At 44.7% G+C, this 23,293-nt stretch overlaps 2 protein-coding genes across 3 annotated transcripts; both read left to right on the top strand.

The window, feature by feature from the left end:
• Positions 1–1,485: 1,485 nt before the first annotated feature.
• On the top strand, positions 1,486–7,830 carry socs6a (suppressor of cytokine signaling 6a). Of its 2 annotated transcripts, XM_079291827.1 has the most exons (3): positions 1,486–1,764; positions 2,237–2,306; positions 2,797–7,830. In XM_079291827.1, exon 3 carries the CDS (start codon positions 2,923–2,925, stop codon positions 4,531–4,533), a length of 1,611 nt encoding a protein of 536 aa, XP_079147953.1. In that variant the 5' UTR covers positions 1,486–1,764; positions 2,237–2,306; positions 2,797–2,922; the 3' UTR covers positions 4,534–7,830. The 2 variants fall into 2 exon arrangements, 1 of the variants encoding a protein (XP_079147953.1); XR_013772910.1 differs by lacking the exons at positions 1,486–1,764; positions 2,237–2,306 and having other exon boundaries at positions 2,901–6,576; positions 6,865–7,830.
• Positions 7,831–10,932: 3,102 nt separating this feature from the next.
• Positions 10,933–17,252, top strand: LOC306794312 (uncharacterized protein; the record flags this gene model as incomplete). Its single annotated transcript, XM_079292348.1, has 3 exons — positions 10,933–11,005; positions 15,548–16,425; positions 16,574–17,252. The coding sequence occupies 3 exons, from the start codon at positions 10,933–10,935 to the stop codon at positions 16,583–16,585; spliced, it is 963 nt and encodes a 320-aa protein (XP_079148474.1). The 3' UTR covers positions 16,586–17,252.
• Positions 17,253–23,293: the final 6,041 nt, after the last annotated feature.

The raw sequence follows: 23,293 nt of genomic DNA, 5'->3' as shown, positions 1-23,293 counted from the left end.
CAGCTGCGGTACAGTCCAAACAGAACTGAAAACAAAAACTGAATATATGATAAATGAATGAATACATGTTGAAAATATCTCAGTGTCATATTTTTCAACAAAAAACATTCAAGACAAGATCAAATGAAAGACTGGAATACACATTAGTGACCTCGGACAATTAAGAAAAAGGAAATGGGTATTTTATTAGACATCCCACTCATGGCACATTAACTCTTCCCGTGCTGCAGTATCCTTATGAAAAGTCCAATCAACTTGGATCATGCATTTTAAAACTACAGTCTGGGGGAGTGGAGCAGCACCTTGCTAAAAACAACATTCAATAATCTTTACAAAAGCAAAGTATTTCAGGGACCGTGAATAGGCAACTTCCTGGAGCAACTACTCTCTGTTTCTAGTTTTGCAATGCCTCACGTTCAGTTTTATTTAGTTCTTTATTTCTGACCAATCTATTATATATATATTATATTATATATATATATATATATATTATAATCTATATATATCTACAAATCAATTTAATGAGACATCTTAACATCCTCTGCTTCAACACTCAAGAAAGACTATCAACACTGCACCAGTGTCAGCCATTGACTTAAGCCATATGTCTTTATATCTTAACTCAGCAGATGTTCACAGAACATGGTTTTAGCAACACATTGCTTCAGCTGCCCTGCACAACCACTTCCTTCTACTTTTAGCAACTGAGCAGCCCCATTAGTTACAGTGAAATGCTTTGCTCAATAGCATGCAGGTTATTTGGGGAAGGGTATGTGTCACTTCACCACCCAAAAAAAGTTTAGCTTTATGTGATCTGATCACTGATCCTGTTTATAACCAAGTTATTAAAGTGGCAATCCTTAAGATTTAAGCTCTGGTTGATTTAGAAGTGTAGAAGTCTGGAGTCTTGGGCTGCATCTGGATTTCCATACTTACATGCTATTTTTTCTGAATTGTTTGCATAGTTCTATTTTTTTTGTGTGGAGAATACTGGAGAAAACGGTAATAAAGAATTATTTTACACCTAGTTTGTAATACTGCAAAGATATAAATATTGCAATAGGTTCAAACGCCTTCAGAGATAGAGAGTGATTTAACATCTATTTATTTCAATGAAAATTGTCTAGTTTGCCATTTTAAGTATAAAACAACATTCCAACCACAGGTGTCCAAATGACAACATTATGTGACATGAAAAAGCATGATCTGTTGTTTGGTTGTAAATCGAATTATTTGCAGATAAGGTGAAACTATTTTTTAAATATTTTTCCCCTTATTTATTCAGTTAAAACATATACAGGATTTGTCAGTGTTTGGGTTGCTCTGCCTCTGGGACGTAAACACTTGCTGTAGCTGCTGATTCGCTACATCTCATTCTGCTCCCACAATTCAACAGGCAACAAAGGAAGAGGCCGTCAGCTACAAAGTGTTAGCCAACCTAGCCAGAGAGATGCCACCTTATTGTGTCATCCTAGTCGTAATGTAAACCGGCACGTTTAGAGAAGAACCTAATTCAGCCATCATAACGCTTTATACTTTGGTTTTGGGTGTAATAGCTGACTAAAGGGAGGCGAACGGTAATGTTTTCGACAGCAAACGCTAACAAAGCTAGCCGATTGACTTAAGTTAGTAGTAAGCTAATATTAGCCAAGCTAACAGTAGCCAACAATCGTGAAGAAGCGAACCTTTCATGAACGTGTTGTGTAGGAGAGATGCCATCCCCTCTGGGTTATTTTGCCGAGTGAGACAAGCAGAAGTGACCGGGTAGGAGATAATATAATGTCCATCTCTATATATACATATACATTTGACGTTACATGTTTACAGATTTACTTGGAAAGTAGACATGCTAACAAACTAGTTCACTGGTTGTTAGCTATTTGATGTTAGCATACGAGCAAGCCAATATCTGTCAAAATGGCAACTTGTATCGATTAACCATATTGTTTCTTGTGGTCTTAGTATTTAAAGTGTAACGTTACCTGTTATATCGTGACAGTGTCAGAATAATGTCATTAAAGTCACAAACTGACCAGCGTAGCTAAGCTAAAGGCATGCTGTAGTGACGCTAGGCCTTGCCAGGTCAGGACATACCTAGCTAACATTGCCTTTATGTATACATGCTGTCGGTGTTAAGTTATTATATATATTGCATATTATGTGTCATCACCGTATAAAATCACGTGTACACCAGACGTGTGGAACTTGTTAAATTAACTGGCTTTGTTTTTCATAGCATCAAATGAAAGGTGGTGGAAGTGGAACTTGACCCATCCAACTGAGTCACCATTTTCCTGCACATAATGGTGAGTAATCAGATTGCAGCTGTCTTGATATCAAGCAGCTTTATTTAGCTCCAGTCTAAGTGACACATGTCTCTAGATACTGTTTTAATCTTGTTTTCTTTGAGAAATGATTTTTGTTCATTTAATATAGTCATGAATAACATTACAGTATGGGCGTTGGAGCTGTGATATATTTTCTATTGTTTGGCTGTACAGCCTAGCAAATTAGGTAGGAAGTGCTGGCTTTTAGTTATAAGGCTGTTGAGGAACTTTGTATGTTCCACAGTAAACAATGCCGCAGGGCAGTGATCTAAACACACACAACTAAGGAGTTAAAGGGCAAACAGTGCCATAGCACAAGCCGAGCAGAATATGACCTGGAAAAGTAACTATCTTTTAATGTCTGATCATAGACTTCAAACAGTCAATGAAACATTTTTCAAGTATTTATTTGGAACAAATATGACTATAATTTAATATCTTTAATTTTTTGTGATTGCTCTTTTTTCAGGGTTTTATGGCTCCACTGTATGCATGACTTGTTTGGTGCGGCCTGATGGGAGGACACTGTGGATAGTACTTTCATCAGGATACCAGGAGAGCCAACCCATGCCCCCACTTTGGAGGGCCTGTCAGAATGAAGAAGATAAGCCTTAAGACCATCCGCAAATCCCTCAGCATAAAGGGCAAAGAGGAGGGGGACTTTGCCATGCTCCAGCAGTCCTCGGTGACTCCAGATTTTTCGAAGGAAGAGTCACTTTTTGGGGGCTGCTACACCAAAGAGCTATCTGGTTGTGACCTTGGTAGTGAAGAGGACAAAGGAGGCCAGAATAAGAGCCGCTCAAAGAGCGAGAGCCTGATGGGATCACTAAAGAGGAGACTGTCTGCTAAGCAGAAGGCAAAAGTAAAAGGCAGCTCCTCTGCCATAGGCTCAGTGGATGATGACGACACCTTCTCCTCCTCTTCTGTGCCCATCAGCTTCAACGAGGTGAAAGCCCAGAGACCCCTTAGATCTGCGTCCCTACGTAGTCACCATTATAGCCCTTCGCCGTGGCCTCTGCGCTCCGTAAACTCCGATGAAGCGTGCATCAAGATGGAGGTAAAAGTTAAAGCCATGGTTCACTCTCCCAGCCCCAGTCCCAACTTAAATGGTGTCCGGAAAGAATTTCATGATTTTCAAATGGATGGGCTCTTTCAGGACCAAGCAGAATCCTTAAAGCATCTCCAACAGCCACAAAACGGGGAGCTGCATTTAAATCTCGATGAAAATGACGTGCCTGTGGCGCTTGGGTTGACTCCCCAGGACTACATCCAGTACACAATGCCTTTAGATGAGGGAATGTACCCAGAAGGGTCCCACTCTTTCTGCCTGGAAAGCTCCTCTCCTATGGAGGTGGTGACTGAAGCAGACAGCGCGTCCCTCCACACAGACCAGGGACAGGAGGAACATGAACTGGTTTGTGGGCTGCCTCCGGATCTCTTCATGGAAGCCTCAGTTAATAGTCTTCTCATTGGTTCCGCTGGTGTGATGCTCCAAAGTTCTCGAGTCGAGGTCCCACCTCCCCTCTCTCCGCTCCTGCTGCCCATGTTGCTTAATGGACGTATTCCAAGGACTTTTTCAGGGTTCAGCTCTTCGGACAGACAGGTAGCCGAGAGGGTAAGACACCACCTCAACTTTGACCCGAATTCGGCTCCCGGGGTCAGTCGGGTGTACGACTCGGTGCAGAGCAACGGGCCCATGGTCGTCACCAGTCTGACAGAGGAGCTGAAGAAGCTGGCGAGGCAGGGCTGGTACTGGGGCCCCATCACGCGCTGGGAGGCCGAGGAGAAGCTGGTCAACTTGGCCGACGGCTCATTCCTGGTCAGAGACAGCTCAGATGACAGGTACCTGCTCAGCCTGAGTTTCAGGTCACAGAACAAAACCCTCCACACCCGCATTGAACACTCCAATGGCCGCTTCAGCTTCTACGAGCAGCCCGACGTGGAGGGACACACGTCCATCGTTGACTTAATCGAACACTCTATCAGAGACTCTGAGAATGGAGCTTTTTGCTATTCCAGGTCTCGCTTACCAGGGTCTGCAACCTACCCCGTCAGACTAACCAACCCAGTATCTCGGTTTATGCAAGTGCGCTCCCTGCAGTATCTCTGTCGCTTTGTCATTAGACAGTACACGAGGATAGATCTGATCCAGAAACTGCCCTTACCGAACAAGATGAAAGATTATCTGCAAGAGAAGCACTACTGAGGACACAAGAGATAGGACAGTGGTAGCAATTTTGCACTTTTGTGTTCAGTTAAGAGATTTCAAGAAGGTTTACAGACGACCACAGTTTGGAGATGACTGGTTCTGGTGGCTCTTGATTGGTGGCCAGGTGACTCTGTCACTGTTAAGTCCTCCATTCCATTGTAATGGGTTTTCCCTGCTGGTTTTAGGAGGCTGTACTTCCATAAACATAGGCCAGCACATAATCTATTGCAGAAGTATAGAATAGGGATACAGCCAAGTTGTCATAGCTGCCTAGATTAAGTGCAGACATTAGTGTCATGTAACATCCAGCTGTGCAAGTAGAGCAGGTTTTCAAAGAATTGCCATCTGCTTTAAAGTTGAGCCTGTAGGACAAAAGTTTAAAAAAACGCTATGAATTTCAAAATTAATTTCATTTGTATCCTCCAAATTGTACATTTAAAAGATGAAAAAGTATTGCTACAGTGAAGTTTTTCAAATCAAATGTCAAATTGTCTGCAGACTGACCTATTTTGATCATCTTTTGCTTTTTATTACTCGGCAAATTGTTTTCAGCATGACCGAACTACAAATTAGAACATCATTTTGCGTTCATACTTTACCAAGTGATGACGGCCAACCTTTGATTGTTACGTTAACCATATTGTTTTCTAATTAACAAACTTATCTACTTGTCCAGTGGATGCAGTTTCTTCCTCAGGTATTCTCTGACTCAACAGCTGACTTTTTACAAATCCAGTTGTGCTTCAGTACGCTTAGCCTGGTGCAGCCTTTACATTTGAGTCACGTTTCCTGCTTTCATTGGTATAAACACGGATATTAATAGACATGGATGCTTATTGGTGAAACAAAAGATGAAACACTAACCACAGCACCATAACAAGACAAAAAAAACCAGGCCCACAATATGAACATGTTGCAAAAGATGTCCAAAATGTGCCGGTCTGTGAGAGGGCTTTAACAGTTTGGTAAGAGAAGTAACTTTAAATAGTATGGCTGCATGTAGCCATTATATAATGTGCAAGCCTAAAGGTACTGACCATGCTGGATTTTAACGTGCCGTTTGTAGGAACGGCAATCAAAATGATGTATAAACCTTTTTGAAATATTACCAATAATCGTTGAATCTTTCTGCATTAGGAATGTTACAAAAAAAGTGCACCGCAGCTCAGGCCTAACAACTTTGTCACTATCTGTAATGCTTGTATCTGCATGTGGGAACGGTGGTCAGCTAAGGGCACAGTAGAGTCACTCTAAATGACACAGTAAAAGTGTGCTGAAGCGCAACTCTGAGCAAAAAGCTGTTTAATGCACAATTCCCATTTACCTTAGGCCGCTTATAAGTAAAGGACATGGCCCTCAGTTAACCTGCGACCTGTAGTCGATTGTAATGAGCTGGACCCACATCAAACGAAGCCCCGACAATGTGTGAGCTTAGCTAAAAGGACTTTGGGGAAAGCCAGGGTTAAGTCCTCCTCGCCATCTTGGGAGTGATGCCAGAGTCTCGGGACGCGACAAAAAGTTGCATCATTAGTGTCATAAGTTTCAAGGACAAGTTTTTGCCACTGCTTCTTCAAATTGTCCCCACAGACCGTCTCTACTTGGCTGTCTGTGCCAGAGTAAAGGGAAGAGCACACAGTAAGCTACGCAAGTGCTTTATACGGATACTTTGACAGGGAATTGTGTTTTCGCATTATGAACGAGCATCTTTTTTTGACGTCTGTGTCCATTTTTTTAAAAAGTATTTGGGAAATGGTCTCTCAGACAGCTTTGGTAGGTCGTTAGCGCATAGTTCTAGTTTCAGTTCGCTGGAAGTGTCGGCGTCTGAGGAAGTTAACCGTGAATCTAGCACAGCAGAAGTTAGATAGGAACTCTGAATGGTGTTGCATGTTTAAAGACTTAAAGCTTCAACCCCTTTGAGTTGTATAGGAATGAAGGATCTAGGTTGTGTGTTCGGCTGTGTAGAGGGACGCTGTTCTGTCACATACATCGGCTGGACATTCTGTGTACAAGAAATGTTTTTTCCTTTTTAGAAATCCTCACGTGAGTTTGTTTTGTGGTGTTTGCCGTCTGGGGGCTGTACAAAAGGAATGTACGCTTGTTTGAGGAATCCATTCTAGCCGCCTGCAGACCAGTTTTCAGAAAGCATGAGAATCACAAGAACAAAGTTGTCACATTTTTTTTTTTTTGCACTTGAATATTCTCCTGTTGACATGCTTGGATCCTCTCCCGCCTCACGTTCGCCTTCAGATGGCAGTTAAAAAAAAAAGAAAGAATTAAAGTCACACATTTGTCCTTATGTGTTCATATAACTGTTTAGATTGAAGCAAGATTGTTTTGTTTTTGTCATGTCTGTGGGATATAAAGGGTAAGGCACCAGCATCATATCAAAGCCTCTGCTAATGCTCATGGGCTGTCAAGGAATTGGATCAAGGCAAGAACGCGGATGTAAATTTGAAACTTTTTTTTTTTTTTTGGAGTGTGTGTATTTGTTTCAGTTGAAATGTGAAATTAATGTTAGTTTTTTTTAATACAATGTTCTTTTAATTGCATTTTTTCCATTTTAATTTGCAATTTGTCTCCAGATGATTTTGCCAAGCAGGAACCAGTTTCATAAGGCGTTGCTGCTGTGACTTTTCAATACCTGTGTAGTTCATTATTAAGGGTTAATGCCTCCAATGTTTGATTCCAGAAGTTGACGCTTGTTCAGACCGCTGAAGCATTTTTGATTTAGTAACAGCTGTTTAGCACTTAACAAGCTCTGGTTTTTTTTTTTGTGTGCATCTCCGTGAGTGAAGGCGATTGTTTACAACACTGTTTCAAAAAATGCCCCCCCTCCCCCCTCTCTTCCTTTTTTTGTTTTTTGGTTTACCTACTCTCACATGAACATCTTGGTACAATTTGAAAACTCGTATTTCATTTTAATGTGTTTTACACATTTGTGCTGCTTACGGATATGATTGCCTTTTCGTGTATTTAACAAAACGGGGAAATAGAATGTCACCATTGTAGATGTATGTACACATATTGACTTTGGTTTTCGTCTTGGGAGAGCAAAGCAGATCTAACAACTGTAATCGGTTAAAAGAGCATTAGTAGCGATTAGCAAACCCTTTGTATGATTACCAGTTCACTCCAGTTTACATTGGTCATCAACTCAATTTTCCAAAGTAGATGGTCTTTTTGTATTTTTCTTTTGGAAAAAAAATCAGTGATTTATTGCACACTTTGGATACAGTTCAAGAGTTTTTTTGTATCTGCCAATTATAAATTATAAATAAAATAAAAAACTATATTCTAAAAAAAAAAATGTTTGTACACTTTGTATGTTCTCATGTGAAATGACTTATTGAAAGCATAACTGTCATTAGACTAGATTGAGCATCTTGCATGCCGATTTTAAATCATGCCAAAGCCTGGAGACACTGATGCACTTGTCACAAGCCTGGTCATGCTTGCAGTTGTGTTAATAGATGAAATCATTGAGGTCTCAGTGATTTTTCTCCCCACAGTGGGTACAAATATGCAGCTAGTCCCAGAGCGCTGGTTGCCTAATTTACAGAGACAACCCAGGCAGTCTTTAAATACAAGCGAGTGAAGGGGAGACTCTGGGGGAAGATCAGCAGCAGTTCTACCATCCTCACTTTAACTTTAAGTCGTCTCTGGAGGAACACGGGTGAGTTGCTGCATTGGGAGGGGGCGGATGATGGTGTCTGGTTTGGACTTGGATCTGCTGAAATGCGGTCTGCATGATGATGAGGAGGTAGGCTTTGTTAACTACTGTGTCTGACAGGCCTCTCCAGGCATCTGAGGCGAAGATACACAACTGTTTACTCTGCCCGGTTCAGGATGATTTATTCATGGCACAGACTGGTGGTCGCATGTCATATGGAGCTGCCTCCGTCATAAAAGGACTCCTCTCTGCCTTCCACTGTTACTTCTTTTTCTTTTTAAATTTGCAGCTCTTCAAACTGTTTATACTGAGAATTTAGTGCGAGAGATTTCGTTTTTTGCTTGGGAGAGTGCAACTTGTCAAGACGTGGCACGGCATCTCAGCAGGTTTGAATTTGCAAACATTGTGATATTCAGCCGGCTCACTTTGCCGCTTCGTACCCAGGATGTTGCCTGCTTACCCAGAGTGGTTCTCAGGTGACAACATGTCAAATCCGCTGCTGTTTCAGCAAACATTAAAATGATAAAAGTAAACAAACAAATCTTGATAAAATCAACAGAAATTCCAGCGTATTGTTCCCTCTCAGTTTGAGTCTCATTAACGATTCATGCATTGTTTGGCCTGGCAAACTGTAATCTAGGATTTAGGAATGTTTTTCTATAAAGAGTGCCTTCCTAATTGTCATATGTTTACAGTTTTTTTTTTTTTTGCAATTGCCAAGACACAAAAACTAGAAGTTGTGGCACAACCACTAACTCACCTGTCTGTTGACCAGGGTGCTCAGCACATTGTCTGCTTTACACTAAGATTGAAATGATAAAAGAGCTATTTGTTGGTTGTGTGTGTGAAGTTGCGATACAAAAATACCATTTATAGTTAGTATATTTTACCGTATATAGTTTTGAATGATTTGCTTATGAAAGATGTTTTTGTTTGTTTGGACAAAGAGGGTCCACATTCCAGAATGTGTGTTTTAGAAATAGCAAACCCAAAAGTATTAACGATAGACTGACATTTTCTTTGTTTTGGAAACAAAGCAATTTGAATATGAAAAGTTCACCAAGGTAGTGAAGGGTTTTCGGAGATTGCCCTTTAAGTTAGAAATATAAATAGTTCAACATTTTGGGAAATGGAGAGCTAGTTTAGTATTAATACCACAAACATGTCTGTGCCTTAAATATGAAGTTGCCCGCCAGTTAGCAGAATTTATCATAAAGACTGGAAACAGCTAGCCTGGCTCTGTCCAAAGGCAACTTAGAATGATTGATTCTAGAGACAAGTTGTGGTTTTTGCAGGGAGACAACAGGACTTCATGAAGTTACTGAACCTGGCTATATTAAGACACATAACATCAAACATACATAACAACAATAGTCCTGTTTCAACCAGGTAAAGCACTTTGTAACTTTGATTTGAAAAGTGTATAAATTAAGATTATTCATATCAAATGCTCCACTATATTCACCAACTCTCTGGGCAGGTTTGGTGCTGTGCACAAACTGTGCAGTGGATTTTAAAAGCTTTTTAACCGCTGGCTTCTGCAGCAGACAAAGACTTAAGGAGAGCAGTGACGGTACACTTAAACAGTGAAGTTGCGGGTCAGACAGCTTAACAATGAGCTGAAACTCATAAAGCTCCATGTAGCCGAAGGGAGCTGTAGATTTGGGTATTAACTCTCTGTAGATTCATCACTATGCGCTACCCCCCTGGTTGTGAAAATATCGATTATATCATTAAGTCCTGGAGACATCTGACCTTCTTGAATGGTGTTAGTCCTTATATTAAAAACAATCAATTTAGGAGTGATAGCAGATTCCAATCCTTTGTTTTTTTTATTTTCTGGTGGTGGGACTGCTGCTTATTTCCACTTGGATTATGTATTGTGCCTGTAAATCCTCAGTCAAAAACATGAATAGTCAAAGACGGCGCTCGCAAGTCTTTCAGTGCGTAATGTCGACACAAAAGTGCTCATTTGTGAGCAAATTTCCTCTCAGTGTGGTTCTTACTCTGAAACTGTTTACTCTGGAGAATCCATCCATCAAGTGTCTGCTGTCCCAGATTGATGATCCATTCCTGCCATCTGGTGCGCTGCATGGTGCACCCATTCTTCACGTGCAAACAGGGATGATGGTGACAGCTTGAATTAGCCAGCAAACATATACATCGCTTTAAATTGTCACGCCAGGAACACATCGGTGGGTCTAGCTGGTAATGATAAAGCCGAGGTCACCTGCTGGCAACAGATGTCTTTCAACCCAGAGTGAAAGGTTGAGCTCTGTTAACGCTTGTGATCTCGTGCCAGCGCTGCCATACACCACCGAGACCCTCTTCTTCTCCATCTATCATGCATTAGATGCCTCTGAACCCCAATTAGACCTGTTAGAGAAGGGACTGCCGTTACCAGGTCTCCACTGAAACAACAGCTCATCGCGGTATTATTCATTGTGACCATTCGTCACAGTTTCCCATGTATTCGTGGAGTGCATGTTTGTTGAATTTCAGCTTGGTGTAGCTACCACTTTGTGTGTCTCACACTGTTGGGCTGTATGCCTCCAGATCAAATCGCCTTTCATCACGGTCCTCATGCAAAAGCAGCGTCTCTCCCACACCGAGCAAAGATAGAATTTAGCAAACCAAGTGGTTCAAACTGTGAACACAGAGTTACCAGTCTCTGTCTCTCGCTTTCAGAAAAAAAGCGAGTACTTCAGGATTCTTAAGAAGTGAGCATGGTTAATGACCAGAAAATGGCCGATCCAGATGGCCTCAGCTCCAGGGTGTCAGCAAAGAAGAAGCTGGCCAGTTTGATATTTGATTGATAAGCTGTCATGAAGACAAATCCCTTTGTGAGGCTCTTTCCTGCTTCACTTTTTATACCATGAACATATGATTTTATTTCAGCTAACGTGCTGTTCTTTGTGATATTTCTTGACAGCAGGAGGAAATATAAATGAACGTCCTGAGCTATTGACTATGTTTCGGAAAGACAGCATTATGAATATGAACGACATAGGAACACTGACTTTGAATGATAGCATGCAGGAACTCTGCGTGTTTAAGTGTGTGTGTGCCTGTGCATTGTGCATCGTTTCCAGTACAGACTGAAGGCCAAGGGGAGTCGTAAAACAGTCATAATTATGTCATTAAAAGAGTGACATCTGGAACTTGGGGGGGCCATACGGCAACACAGAGTACCCACCTTCTTTCCTCCTTTGCCCCCTGTGACAGGGACAATCCACTCACATCCCCCATCAATCTGCCCATCCCTCACGCGGGAGGTGGATGTGGTGGTGGGAAGAGGGGGATGGGGAGTGAACAGGTGGCGGCCATCAGGAAATGGATGGGGAATGTTTTGAATAGGAAACTTGCCTCCATTCCTCAAGGAGTACCTGGGTGTCTGCCCTTCACCAGCGGTCCAAGAGGCACAGCGAGGACGGGAGAGATGAAATGAGAACAGGTGGTGGTTTGTCGTTTAACGAGGAATGGAGTTCCCCTGTAGAGCTGAGAAAGCACAGCCAACAGAGCAGTATGGACTATACGCTGCCGTGCTGCACGCGCCTCTCAATGGGCTTCGCGCTGCATCCAAAACAAAAGAGCTTTATACACATAAAGCTCACACAGTAGTACAATGCCGGTTTGAATTCACTTGGCATCTGGAAATGGGAAATCACCTTCCCCATTACCGAAGAATAAAAAGATGCACAGCCAGAAGACAATGAGCAATGTGTAATTAATGACAAACCTGGCTCCAATCTGTTTCGGGTCAAGGGCCAAACTGACGTAATTTTGTACTTGATTGAGTTGCAGTCATACTCCCAACTCTTTGAACTGCCACTGACCCACAAGTGCTCCCTCAACTGAGATGTTGCAAAGCAATTACCCACCTTTGAGTGTGCGTTACTCAGCAGGGGCCCCGCCCTCCTCTGCAGCCATATCCTGCTAATATTCTATTTCCTGCAGCACCAGACGTGTTGGTTACAGAAGCTCAGGGCCTTCTGAACCTCTGGTGCAATCATGAGCTCAATCTCTCAGCCCACACCTCTGGCTCTGCCTGCCACACTGCAAGAGGTGGTGGCGCACTTTTGGTCTATAAAATTGAGCCTCAGTCCATCGTAGCGCTCTACATATGCCATCATCCGTTCTCTACTTCATTCCATTTGCCCCGCGATAAAGCCAGAGTTGTAATTTCTCATCCTGGATGTGATATTTTCTTAAGTAAAATGGATATCCATAATTTTTACTCCATGTGACAGTGAGGCTCATAGATTTCACCTCCTGAGTCACAGCTTCAGGACAGCTGCATTTAGTCTGATCACTGAGATGCATGCTAATTGTGCTGCTTTATATCAGTGGCTTATATTAATCAAAATATCAGATTAGAATAGCAACTTCTAGGGAAGAACTAAAATCATTAGTCGTTTTTTTTTTTGGTGCTCTAAAAAGTCCCGGTGGGTTTTAAACATGCTAAACCACGACATGGCGCTACGCTGGGCTGTTGGTCAGTCAAAAGAGCTACCACTCTGGTCCAGACTGAAATATCTATTGGACTATTGGATGGCTTGTTATGAAATTTGCTCCAGATATTCAAAGTCCTTATGGTTCTCAGACTATTCCTCTCTAGAACCACCAGCAAGTAAACATTTTCACTTCTTCAGTGAAATATCTCAACATCTGCAGGATTGATTGTCATACACATTCATAGTTCCCAGAAGCTGTACCCCAAAGACTTTGGTGATCCCCTGGCTTTTCTTTTAGTGTCACCATGAGGTTAACATTCTTGTTTTTTATCGAAATAACTTGACCAGCTACTGGATGGATTAGTATGCAATTTGATACAGACATTCATTGCCCCCAGACGATGAATTGTATTTACTTTCAAAAGTGATCACCCTCAAAATTGAAATACTTTGCTTTATGAGCACATATCTGCAAAATGAATGACATTCCCATCAGCTTCAGCTGTGTTCAGCGCTAATATTAGCATGCTAACACTCTAAACCAGGGGTGTCAAACATACGGCCCGCGGGCCGCATCCGGCCCGCCACGTCATTTTATGTGGCCCACGAATCCACCAGCAAAAAAAAAGAAAAAAAAAGAAAGAAAAAAGAAAATTGTTTTTTTTTTAATTTTGTTTTACAAAAATTTAAAGTTAGATGTGAAAATAAAAATATCCCCATGGTCGAAATTATGAGATAGAAAGTCGAAGTGATGAGATAGCATGTTGTCTGTGTGCCGACATTAAAACTATCACAACAGGTGGACAGGAGATGCAACAACCCATAAAGAGGATTTCCAACAAGTGATCAACATGCGTACTTCTCTGTACTTGTAAACTCGTGGACTTGTGAAACGTCATCAGTCTCAGCCCAAGTACTGTTGCAATTCAAAGTTCACATCGAGCCAAGCACGGTCCTAATGCCCGGATGTGGCTCCGCCCATTTTACCGGGGATGCATCGGAGGTGACTTGTCTGTACTTGGGACAGCCAAATATCCCAGAATGCGTTTTGCACCAGCAACAGGAAACAATGGCGGAGGAGAAATCACACAACTGGAAGTTGAAACTTTTAATTTTAAACTAGTAATTTTAGGATGTTTTGAGGCGAGAAGTTAGTTGTTCAAGCAGCAAATCTGTGGTCGGTTTGTCAAGATTCAGCCGATTTAAAAATCTGCTCTGACGATTTCGGAGATGTGAGGTGTTGCTAGTGGGATCTGATCCACACTCATATATTTATTTATATATGTATATATATATATATATATATATATGTATATATATATATATATATATATATATATATATGTATATATGTATATATATATATATATATATATGTATATATGTATATATGTATATATTGTGGCAGCCGGAGGGGCAACCCCAGAGGGGTAGTGATAGAGGGACGATATTGCCTGACATGGAGGCGGAGCCCCCATGTCAGGGAATGGAAAAGAGCGCCAAACCACCATCAGCCCAACAAGCAACACCTGAGGAGGAGAGACGAGGGAGCGACCACACCCTATCAGAGGAGGAGGAGGGGACTACAAAAGGGCCCAGGAAACAGGAAACCGAGAGAGAGTAGGAGTAGAAGAGTAGCCTAACCCGCGAAACCCTTGGAGAAGACTGCCTTACCCCTGGATCACCCTGGAACGTCTGACTACCCGCCCGGCTCACGACCCCTGCCTGTACGACTACCCTGCTCCGGCCCGCGCCCTGGACCGTCTGAGGAATACCCGTTGTGCACCGACCCGTGGAATTGGACACCGACCATCCCTCTGGAAAGCGGACATTGTGTTATTGAGTGTCTATCCTACCTCTTTCCACTCTCTACCTTCAGTAAAAACCTCACTTGAACCGTTTATCTGCCGACTGGTTGTGTTTATTGGTCAGTGTTGTCGTGAAACCCCCTGTCCACCCCGGGGGCTGTCACAACTTGGGGGAGAATGTGGGCACAACCCGGTTCTGGCAACGCTGACCGATAGACCAACCGACCCAGTAAGCATGGCCACCCCGGTGCCATTTCAAGAGCTGCTAGCGGGGCTAATCGCTAGCAACCAAGAAACCCAAACGCGCCACGAACAAGCCATGCAATTACAAATGCAAATCCTCCAATCCCAGCAGCAACAACAATACCAACAGCAAATACAAATGGAGAAATATATGGAATTGCAAACAGAACGCGCCGATGCCATGCAAAGCGAAATCAAGGGCATGTTACAAAACCAACAGGAGCAACATACCGTGGAGAAAGCCAATCCAGCGCGCTTCATGCTCAAACAAACGGCAGCTGACGATGTTGAAGTTTTTTTTCAAATATTCCAGACAACGGCACTCCGCGAAAAATGGCCAGAAGATCACTGGGCAGAGTTAATAGCCCCCTTTTTGATCAATGAAACGCAAGCAACGTATCAGGACTTAGAGCGCGCTGGAAAAGTTGACTTCCTGGTTTTGAAAGCGGTAGCGTTACAGCGATGCTGGGTCACGCTGTTCTTAAAGGCCCAACGATTTCATGAATGGTCATATGACGCCTCCCTTTCTCCGCGAGCCCAGATGCATGAGATCAAAAGGATTACGACGGCCTGGCTACACGCAGAGCCAACAGAGGTGTCGCCCACCGATCGCGTGGTCATGGACAAATACATCAGATCACTCCCGTATGAGGCAAAAAAATTGGCAGGCCAGAGAAACCCCCGCAACATCGAGGACCTGGTGGAAATAATGGAGGGTTACCAAGCAGCACAAGCTTTAGTGCGTGGGGGAAGAAACCAGAAATTAGAGGGGCCCACCCGCAAAGAACAAATTAAAACTGAGGAAAATAAATATGTGTCTCCCTCCTTCCCCCCAGGCTTTCCCCGACGTCGGCCGGCGTTTGGACAGGAAGAGAGGAGGTGCTACAACTGCGGCGAGATCGGGCACATCGCCTGGGAATGCCCTCACCGCCAGGACGCACCCATGCCCACGGCCAGTGAGGGGAGTCGCCCATGCGGCTTGATTACAGGATGCTGGGCCACTCACGAGGACCACATGCCCCTCACCCCTGTCAAAGTCAACGGCCGCGACGCCTCAGCGATGGTGGACTCCGGGAGCGCCATTACATTGGTGAGACCCACGTATGCTCAGTACCCGCTCCTAACAGGCACCCGAGCGGTCACGTGCATCCATGGGGAGACCCGCGAATACCCCACCACCGCCCTAGAGATCTACACGACGAGGGGTAGATACATCGGCACTGCAGGAGTCGTGGAAGGACTCCCCGTAGAGGTGCTCGTCGGCCGAGACCTGCCCGTGTTCCAGGAGCTTTGGCGCAGCCTGGTGGTGAAACAAGGTACGACCCCTCCCCGAAAGTACAAAAAGAAAGCCATCTGTGGGCTGGGGGAGGAGATCTCCACCTCTCCCCTATCGGAAGGAGTCGCCAGTGCCGTGGCCCGGGCGTTGGTGGAGGCCACCCAACCCAACCCCGATGACGTCTATGCCACAGCCATCGAGAACGACGGACCCTCCAGCCCCAGTGAGCCCGAAGGAGAGGCGCCGCCCATCCCCGAGGAAGCAGATACCCCCTCCCTCGACGAAGAGGAGCTGGCCGGGCTGTTTCCCCAGGACCCGGAGGAGCCCATCTTACCCGGGCCCCTCACAGGGAGGTTTGGGACGGCCCAGTTGGAGGACCCCAACCTAGCCAACGCCCTTCGGCAGGTGGCCGCCGTAGACGGACGACCACTGGACGGGGTAAGAGACCTCCCTCCCACACATTTCTCCATATATAACGGGCTCCTATACCAGGTAGTAATGAGGGACGGGGCCCCCCTCAGGTTGTTACTGGTGCCACGTCCTTTTATACCCTCTGTCCTACAGTTAGCCCACTCCCATCTCCTAGGTGCCCATCTAGGAGTGGAGAAAACCCTGGAAAGGGTGAGGGCCAGGTTCCACTGGCCCGGAATAAAAAAGGCCGTAGAAGATTACTGCCGGAGCTGCCCCGAATGTCAACAAGTGGCCCCACAACCCCATCACAGAAACCCGCTGGTGCCCCTGCCGATCATCACCGTCCCCTTCAGCAGGATCGGGATGGACCTAGTGGGGCCACTACCCAAGACCAACAGGGGACACAGGTACATCCTGGTTATTGTTGATTACGCCACCCGGTATCCCGAAGCCATCCCCCTACGCTCCATGGCCACCAAGGGCATAGCAAGGGAGCTTGTGATGTTGTTTTCCAGGGTCGGAATACCGGAGGAGATTCTCACCGACCAAGGGACCCCGTTCATGTCTAGGATCATGAAGGACCTGTGTGGCATGCTGAAGGTGACACAACTGAGGACGTCGGTGTATCACCCCCAAACGGACGGCCTAGTAGAGAGATTCAACCAGACACTGAAAAAAATGCTGAAAAAGACCATGGACCAGGACGGTAAGAATTGGGACCAACTGCTGCCATTCCTTATGTTCTCCATCAGAGAGGTGCCCCAGGCGTCTACAGGATTCTCGCCCTTCGAGCTCCTGTACGGTCGACGACCCCGGGGACTACTCGACCTGGCCAAGGAAGCCTGGGAACACCAACCCTCCCCCTACCGCACCATGGTGGACCACGTCGAGGAGATGAGGGTGAGGATGGCATCACTCTGGCCCATAGTCCGAGAACACATGGCCGAGGCACAGGCGGCCCAAGCCCGCGTGTACAACCGGGGAACACAACCCCGAGTGTTTAACCCAGGGGATCGGGTGTTGGTCCTGGTGCCCACGGCGGAATGTAAGTTTTTAGCCCGATGGAGGGGACCTTATGAAATTATGGAAAGATTGGGGCCGGTAAACTACCGAGTCAGGCAACCAGGTCGAAGGCACCCGACGAAGATTTATCATGTTAACCTTCTCAAGAAATGGGTGAGTAGGGATGCCATGCTCTGTTTCTCTCTCTCTACACCCCCAGGAAAAACGGAGCCAGTCGAGGTACCCGTGGGAGAAGAGTTGACCCCCCGGCAGAAGCAGGACGTCCGGGAAATGGTGGATCGGTTCCGAGACGTGTTCTCCCCGGACCCCGGATACACCACACTGGTGCAACACCGGATAATCACCGAGCCCGGGAAGAAGGTAAAACTAAGGCCGTACCGCATCCCCGAAGCCCGCCGGGGGGCGATAGAGAGAGAGGTACAGAGTATGCTGGAGGCAGACATCATCGAACCCTCGACTAGCGAGTGGTGCAGCCCTATAGTGTTGGTTCCGAAACCAGATGGCTCAGTCAGATTCTGCAATGATTTTAGACAGCTCAACGCCATCTCAAAATTTGATGCCTACCCGATGCCCAGGGTGGACGAAATGATAGAGCGCATCGGGAGGGCCAGATACATAACCACCCTCGACTTGACTAAAGGCTACTGGCAAGTGGCAGTGGCCCCCGAAGACAGGGAAAAAACGGCCTTCACTACGCCCATGGGCCTGTACCACTATAAGAGGCTGCCGTTCGGTCTCCACGGAGCCCCCCCCACGTACCAGAGACTGATGGACCAGGTACTTCGTCCCCATCGAGAATACGCGGCAGCCTATCTGGACGACATCGTCGTACACGGGGAGGAATGGGGGGCTCACCTCCAAAGACTGGAAGCAGTCCTGAAAGCTCTGCGAGGGGCGGGGCTGACAGCCAACCCCAAGAAATGTCGCCTCGGCCTCCGGGAAGCTGACTACCTGGGGTACACCATCGGCCGCGGCTGCGTCAAGCCCCAGGTAGGGAAAGTCGAGGCGATCCGGGAGTGGCCCCGCCCCCGCACAAAGAAACAGGTACGAGCATTCATTGGGCTAGCTAGCTACTACCGACGTTTTGTTCCCCAGTTCTCTGCCCTTGCAGCGCCCCTGACGGACCTAACCAAAAACCGGCTGCCAGATCGGATCGTCTGGACGGCAGAGACCGAGGACGCCTTCGAGAAGCTGAAGGAAGCACTTTGTTCCGAACCAGTGCTGGTGACCCCGGACTTTACCCAACCGTTGGTGGTACAGACGGATGCCTCCGAGACCGGGGTGGGTGCCGTCCTGTCCCAGCTGAGGGATGGAGAGGAGCACCCAATCACATACGTAAGCAGAAAACTATTACCTAGAGAAACAAGATACGCCACGGTCGAGAAGGAATGTTTGGCCATCAAATGGGCTCTGGGGGAATTGAAATACTATCTGCTGGGACGGCACTTTACCCTGGTCACGGACCACGCCCCCCTGGTATGGATGTCCAGAACGAAAGACAATAACGCCAGGGTCACCCGCTGGTTTTTATCCCTTCAGCCGTATGCTTTCTCTGTTGTCCACAGATCCGGGGCCGCTCATGGAAACGCGGACGCCCTGTCAAGACGGGACGCCCTAGGTTCCTGGAGCAGTCCTCCCCCCAGGTCGGATTTAAGGGGGGGGGTATGTGGCAGCCGGAGGGGCAACCCCAGAGGGGTAGTGATAGAGGGACGATATTGCCTGACATGGAGGCGGAGCCCCCATGTCAGGGAATGGAAAAGAGCGCCAAACCACCATCAGCCCAACAAGCAACACCTGAGGAGGAGAGACGAGGGAGCGACCACACCCTATCAGAGGAGGAGGAGGGGACTACAAAAGGGCCCAGGAAACAGGAAACCGAGAGAGAGTAGGAGTAGAAGAGTAGCCTAACCCGCGAAACCCTTGGAGAAGACTGCCTTACCCCTGGATCACCCTGGAACGTCTGACTACCCGCCCGGCTCACGACCCCTGCCTGTACGACTACCCTGCTCCGGCCCGCGCCCTGGACCGTCTGAGGAATACCCGTTGTGCACCGACCCGTGGAATTGGACACCGACCATCCCTCTGGAAAGCGGACATTGTGTTATTGAGTGTCTATCCTACCTCTTTCCACTCTCTACCTTCAGTAAAAACCTCACTTGAACCGTTTATCTGCCGACTGGTTGTGTTTATTGGTCAGTGTTGTCGTGAAACCCCCTGTCCACCCCGGGGGCTGTCACAATATATATATATATATATATATATACATATATATATATATATATACATATATATATATATATATACATATATATATATATATATATATACATATATATATATATATATATATACATATATATATATATATATACATATATATATATATATATATATATATATATATATATATATACATATATATATATATATACATATATAATTGTATGTATGTATATAATAATATATCATTTTTGATTTTAAATGAAAACGAAAACAGCAGGGTTGTCATATTTAGTTTGATTGTAAAAATACTTTACAGAAAAAAACGGATTAAACTCATGAGACCAGCTGAGGTGGTGATGTCATCAAGTAAGCTGCTGTTCCAATTGTCTGTAGGGCTGCAACAACGAATCGATAAAATCGATGAAAATCGATGATTAAAAGAGTTGGCAACGAATTTCATTGTCGATTCGTTGTGTCGCGCGATTATTACGCCACTCAATACGTCGCGGCGATGTTTGAGGATGAAAAAAAAGTTCCATTCGCGCCACCGGTCTAGCCGGGGGCTATTTGTGTTCTTTCGCACTGGACGCGCTATAGAGGGGGCGTGGCTTATCGCCCTGAAAGCCGTTCAACTGTCCGCCATTAACCATGAAAACAATGACCTCTATTTCTGCTTAGTACGTGTTGTGGAAGTCACAGATATCCCGGGAAACTAAACTAAATATGTTAGGAGTAGTTACATTTACAACGTCTTACATTTACAACCGGCCCTTTGAGGGCGACCGTGACGCTGATGTGGCCCCAGAGTGAAAATGAGTTTGACACCCCTGCTCTAAACTGAGACTGGTACACATGGTAAACATTATACGTGTTGAACATCAGCATGTTAGCATTGCCATTTTGAGCATCTTGAGCTAACTGTGCCCTGTGCAGATGTAGATTACAGCCTGAGAGATATGCTGGCATGGCTGTAGACTGTCTTGTCAGCAACTATTTAGATGTACCAATGTCCACAGTGAGGTATATTGATCATCTACAGTAACTTGGAAGATGCATTGATCATAACAAACAAAAATTCCGTTTTCTTCCATTGTATACCAGCGGTGTCTGAAAACAGCAGTGGATATCTCTTGGTACCACAAGAGGTGAGAGGGATAAAGATGTTTTTTTTTTTTTATTTGGTTGTGCCTGCCCCATAGTGTTTATCCTCTGTGTACACACTTTTCTCCCCTCTGATGGAGGAGATCAGAGGAGCGGACTCTATCTCTAACATTGATGTAAATCTGAACAAGCACACACGGGTAGCTGGCTTGAAAGTGGGCCTGCAGGGGAGGTATTTTAAAATCAGATCCAAACTGAAGGAATTGTGAGGAGTATTGGCTCGAGCCTACCACTACAGCACGAGAGCCTCTCTTCGCCAGCTGATTTCTTGTTATTTCCAGCTCATGTTTGGTTGTTAATCAGCACTTTAATGTCAGATACCAGCATGACGCAGAAAAACAAAAGCTGTCAGAGGTATAATGTGATCAGTATCAGTTTGTGGAGGAAGACCCATTTGTTATCTGAACCATGTGCTCGGGGTCATTCGAGTTGCGGTAACGTGATCTCCTCACTGGTTCTATCAGCTAATCTTACTGACGTTGTCTCTAGCCAGCCATTTATTGAGTCTTGTCTGTCTGTCAGGCCGTCCCCTGCTTCTCTGGGCTCCCTGCAGCTACGTAGACCCCGCTGGAAATCCTTTCAATCCCATTAGGCTTTGCAAGTATTTCTTTGCCCGATGCCAGAACAAGTCAAAAAGAGAAGTCTTGTCCTGAATCTGTCCTCTTCTCGTCTTCCAAAAAAAACAAACAGCAGCCTGAGAGAAGGGCAAGTCCCTTAAATATAACTTCACCATATAAAGGTGCTTAATGTAACATGGCATGGTAAATGAAATACCCATTCATAATTCAGGATTAGGATTTTAATGGCTGACTCCCAGTCCTGTAGTACAGTGCTCTTTGAATTGTTTCCAGTTTGTAAATAATGTAATGCAGTGTTGAGTAAAAATGGCCATGCAATAGTGATGAAGATTGGAGCGGGTTCTGTTTGAGGAAGACAGTTAAATATCGACAGATCTACATGGATGTGCTCAGAAAAAAAAGATCAAGTTCCTTTATTTATTCATCTCACAAACTGTCTGGTGCTCTAAAGACGTGTAAGTGTGTTTAACGTCATGGTGCAAATGAAGAGAAAATGCTTTGAGTGAGGTTTGATAGGAAACATTATTTGCTGACGGCAAGCTCACAGTTCATTAAGTGTGTGTGCATAAAGGGACAACTCAGGTGCATTTTGTTTTGTTTTTGCCATTTATGACTCAGCACTTACAAACCTCTTTTATTAAGATATACATTAAGCTACATTCATAAATCATGTCATTGGGCCAACAGCCGATAGTTTTTTTTATCCGACATTGTTGTTGTTAGAAGCCCTTCATCTTTCTTTGCCCAGGTCTCAAAGGTCAAAGCCGCCTCTTGAATCAGAATCAAAAACCACTAAACGTTGCACTGATTGAGCATGATGAGGAAAATGAGTGCTCCTGAAAAGGGTGCCTCGGTGTTTCCGGTTTGAGCGAGAGCCTTTGTGGCCTTTGTGCCGTGTGATGTAAATTCCTGAGTAGAAAAGGAAAAAAAGAAAATTTAAACACGGAGATAAAGAAAAGCACGTTCATAACCGTTCGGCTTTTTGTACTTTAACAATATCAAAAAAACATTTTGCAGTGTAGTGTGTCAGTTTGACTAAGTAGCTTTAGCCCATGCATGTTTGCTCCTCCTACTGAAGAGCGCCTTTCAATTTTGAGCAATAAAATCCTTCCAAATCCCCTCGAGAAAAACAGCAGCTTAAGTAAGGTTAATGTTCACTATCCCTGCTTCCTCCACTCTGTGTAAGATTATATTGGAGGATGTGAATCACTTCTATCATACAAGCTGTGAGCCGTAAGGACAAGAGTAGAAGGGACAGCAGGACGTGACCTATATGCATGTAATGGAAAATGGCTTTTTTCTTCATTTTTCATGGATCTTAAATTCGGACAGGTACAATTTGTTCGACATATCATGAGCATGCATTTGCAGATATGACAAATAAACAATTGAAAGGTTTTGCAAATGTGAAATGTTGTGTTAGTTATTGAAAACAAAATATTATTATTATAATGTTATTTTGGTGAAATTGCATCCCTATATTTTGTAATTTATAAAGCGCAAAAGGTACAATCAGCTTCAGCATTACACTCTATCACCCATAGATGTCCTTGTTCAGCAAGTCATTCTGCTGTGATTCTGTTCTAAAAATAAGTTCCCTCTGTTTCAGAGAATAAAATACAATTAATACATACATTTTCTTTCGTAAAAGACTTTACTGACATAACATCACATGTGTTTCTGACATAATTACTTCAAGGTAGATATTTGTTTCTCCCTTTCTTTCTTTTTATGCCTCTTCTTTTTTCCGTCTCCAAACGATTCTTCATAAACACAGATGAATATGATTTGTGAGCCTTTGATCAGAATCTAGGTCCGATTTTTGAATTTTAACACCACCTCTCCTGTGTTACGTGTATTTAATTGCAGTTCCAGATTAGAATGTGTTGCAGAGGGGAAGCCTTTTGGAA

This window comes from Melanostigma gelatinosum (genome assembly GCF_949748355.1).
Source record: "Melanostigma gelatinosum genome assembly, chromosome: 20".
Classification (NCBI taxonomy): domain Eukaryota; kingdom Metazoa; phylum Chordata; class Actinopteri; order Perciformes; family Zoarcidae; genus Melanostigma; species Melanostigma gelatinosum.
The sequence above is the reverse complement of the archived record's forward strand: the minus strand, read 5'-3'. Positions and strand labels throughout refer to the sequence as shown.